At 53.8% G+C, this 3,670-nt stretch overlaps 1 protein-coding gene across 1 annotated transcript in view; it reads right to left on the bottom strand.

The window, feature by feature from the left end:
• Nucleotides 1-1,448, bottom strand: part of PPM1H (protein phosphatase, Mg2+/Mn2+ dependent 1H) — a 261,969-nt gene extending 260,521 nt beyond the window's left edge. Inside the window, exon 1 of the mRNA XM_007450186.1 lies at nucleotides 1,201-1,448. Coding sequence (XP_007450248.1) covers nucleotides 1,201-1,448 — 248 coding nt within the window. The remainder of the gene's footprint in view (nucleotides 1-1,200) is intronic.
• Nucleotides 1,449-3,670: the final 2,222 nt, after the last annotated feature.

Genomic DNA, 3,670 nt, shown 5'->3' with positions numbered 1-3,670 from the left:
CGTCTCGCAAACCAACCCTTGCCCGGGAACCCGGAGCGTCGGGAACCAGGCCTGCTCGGGGGTATCCGAGCCACCAGAACAGAACAGGGTCAGCATCGAAGCGCCCAGGCGTCGGGAGAGCTGATTGGTTCCCCGATAAACCAATCAGCGGGCGAGGCTGTGCACTGGTAAGGGAGGGCCAAGATTACAGAGCGGATGGAGTTAAAGGAAAAGGGGCAGGTGTGCCAGGCACCAAGGGTTTGCGTGCACTTTTGCACACCCACCTGGTCATTATTAATCCCGGAACTCTGGTCTGCTAAATTCCACCTTCCGAGTTTCCCAGTTTCATAACGTTGAATAGGGGAAGAAACATTACCCTAACGTTCATAAAACGGTCACGAATGGTCAATGGAAGAGTAGCCGTAGGGTTGGGGGAAGGCCATTAAAATCCTTCCTCTCTCCTTTCCCAGTTCCACTCCAGGTTGTCAACCGAACTCAACCGGTTCTTGAAATAGTAGATCACTCAAACTCTCGCTTAATCGCCAAAACTGATTACCAAAATGCTATCATTAGACACCTGGAAGAAGGTTCCCCCTCCCCAAGGACTGGGGGAAATAGTATTGGCGTTTACTAAAGGCGCAGGGTTTTCCTACCTGCTAAAGGAGAAGCGAATGAGCTCTTAGGCTGAAATCAGAGAAACTGAGACCTTCTGAACTGTGCAACCAAGCACGGGGCCGCGGCCGCTTCCAGGGCTCGGACAACCGCCCCACCCCGCAAACCCTGGCGCAGGGACAGTTCCTCCAAGCGCTACCTCACAAACTTCACGCGGAGGCACAAAGATTTGGGGGTAATGGGAGCACAGATACCAGATTTCCCTTTTGTGTTTCAAACTTCAGCAGAGCTGTTCCACGCTCTTTCTTCCAAGTGTCACAGCCACCAGATTCACAGCCGCGTCCAGCCTTAGCTTTCCCACGGTCCAGCGCTGCCACCCACCCATCTACCACCCAAACACGGGCTGGAGACGCCGCGCCCTCGGGGTTGGGGGAAAGGGGAGTGGGAAAAGAGAGAAATGGCCAGTGTCAGTCAAGAGGTGCCCGCCCAGGCCTGGACGCCAGCGGCCAGCGGAGGGCCCTGGGGCCGAGGAACAAGGAGAGAGGAAGGCTGGAAGCGTGCGGGGAAGGGCCGCGAGAGCAGGGGCGCCGCCGGTGTCGCTGCACTCACTCTGCGTAGCCAGTGGCCCAGGGCAGCCGCCGGGTCTCCTTGAGAATGAGGATGGGGCGGGCGATGTGGTCGGCGCTGCACTCCACCTCGTCCTGAGACAGCCCCAGGAACTCGGGTCGCCCGTAGGGGAAGCGCAGGGGCAGGTCCGAGCCTCCGCCGCCGCCGCCGCCGCCGTGCTCGGAGCCTGAGCTGCCAGCCATGATGCCGCCCATGAAATTGGCCACGGCAGATTTCACTCGAGTGAGCATATTACTCCAGCGCCCGGCAGCAGCTGTGCGAGCAGTGGGCGGCGGCTGGGGCCGGGCGAGGCGCAGCGCGGGGCATGCAGGCTGCGGCGGGCGCACGGGCAGCCGGGCCGGTGGGCGCGCCGCGCTGCTCCCAGAGCCTAGTGCTGCAAGGGGCCGAGCTCCGGCCTCCCGCGCTCAGTGCAGCCGCCGGCGCCCCCTCCCCCCGCTACACTTCCGCAATGGAGCGGCATGGAGCGGGCCGGCCGGGCCGGGGGAGATGCCGCGCGCTCCGGGAGCGGCTGGGCGGCCGCAGCTTCAGCAGGTCCCTTCCCCGCCTGCTGCGCTCGACTCCTGCGTGAGCGGAACTGAGCCTACCCGGCGAGCCCGCGGAGCCGGCGCGGCTGCTGCCAGAGCTACAGCCGCCGTCGAGTCATGTGATAATACGGCTGCAAGGGCTCCAGCGGCTGCGGGGCCGTAGCTCAGCCCCTCCCCTGCCAGCCCGAGCGAGGCTCGCACCCGGACCGTGACCTCCTGGGGTAGGAGGAGCTACGCCAGGTCTGTACCTGGAGGAGAGGATGGGGGCGCTGTGAGCTGGTGGAGGTACAGGTGTTAGGGGAGGTCACGTGGAGCCGGGCCTCCGGGAAAAGCCAGTTGAGGAATCCACTCGCGGAGAAATGCCGCCTGCGCCTTCGAGAAAGGAAACTTCGGGAGCTGAAAGGGGAGACAGGTGGAATCCCGGTGGGACGGCTCCAAGGCCTGTAGCGGAAAGAGGAACACCTGGTGTGAGAGATTTCGGAGCTTTCAAGAAACAAAAAGCAACAACCCACAATGGTTGCACAAAAATCATTAAAAGTTTTTCCCGGGCTTCCCTGGTGGCGCAGTGCTTGAGAGTCCGCCTGCCGATGCAGGAGACGCGGGTTCGTGCCCCGTTTCGGGAAGATCCCACATGCCGCGGAGCGGCTGGGCCCGTGAGCCATGGCCACTGAGCCTGCGCGTCCGGAGCCTGTGCTCCGCAAATGGGAGAGGCCACAACAGTGAAAGGCCCGCATAACGCAAGGAAAAAAAAAAAAAAAAAAAAAAAGTTTTTCCCTAGGCATTTCTAAAATTCCTTTTCTTTTTTTTTCATTACCACCACACGCATCATTATCTGCGAAGCAGACCCTGTTTCGAACCCAGAATAAGCTTAATAGCGAAGAAAAAAGAAGAGCTCTAAGAAATCAGAAGCAAGCACCATTTTACCTAGTACTTAACTGCTTAATAGATTTATACAAGCATTTTCCTTCAACATAGCAGCAAAACCAAAGTATCTTTTCAAAGCTGACCCTTGAGACACTTAATGCAGCCTTTTCTCTTCTTAATTCGAAACATTGTTATAAAATTATCTAGGGGCACTTTAAAACTGGAGGAATTTAAATAGAACAAAGCAACTCAAATGCTAAAGTAAAAGTGAATAAAATGTCTGCAAACGATAAAAGTTTGCGTTGAACTTGTATTAAAACAAAACAAATGTTTGTGAAAAAACGATAAATGTGCTTCATTAGGGGGTAACATTTGTTAAACATTGGCTTAAAAATTGTTTTTCGCAAGAGAGCTGTATCCTGTTCATGTTTACTTATTCTGTATCCTGTTCCTATGTTTACCTACCAAGTAATTTGCCAGGATTCTGTGTTACTTGTGGAGTTAAGCGCTGAATGGCTCACTTGGAATTCAGGAGGGAATACAGGCCCCCTTATTGGGCGGGGGGCGCGGGGGGAGCAGCCCAGGTTTTGGTTGGGAAGATAATTCGTTGAAGAGGAATTAGAATCCTGGCTTTTAGGGGAAGCCTGGGTAAACTTCACTGATCCTTCTTTATTCAGTATCTATAATATTTTTTAAGGCGTTTTCCCCTTTGGCTTTTTCATGAATAGGTACTCTGGTTTACTATACACCAAATGGTTATGTAAAAAAAACAACTTTAAACCTTTCAGTGAAATACCATTTCTGTCAATGAGTTCTTTTATTACTTTTCACAAAACAGAAATGTAATTTTATCTTGGCCCCCTTTCCCTAATTTTAAAATTGGGGGCAGGATTCTAAAAGATGCAAAATCTAAACAAGCTCAAAAAAGTCTTCTCAGTCTTTGCTTTGTTAATTATAAACTGCTTCTGAATGGGAAATCTCAATATAGTGGTTAAACAACCAACCAACCACAAGCCCTGGCATCCACTGAGTCTCATAAAAATTTAGAATCCCCTTCTCAAGCT

Source organism: Lipotes vexillifer, unplaced genomic scaffold (genome assembly GCF_000442215.2).
Source record: "Lipotes vexillifer unplaced genomic scaffold, Lipotes_vexillifer_v1.1 scaffold837, whole genome shotgun sequence".
NCBI lineage: Eukaryota > Metazoa > Chordata > Mammalia > Artiodactyla > Lipotidae > Lipotes > Lipotes vexillifer.
Note: the sequence above shows the minus strand (reverse complement) of the source record. Positions and strands in the feature narration are given on the sequence as shown.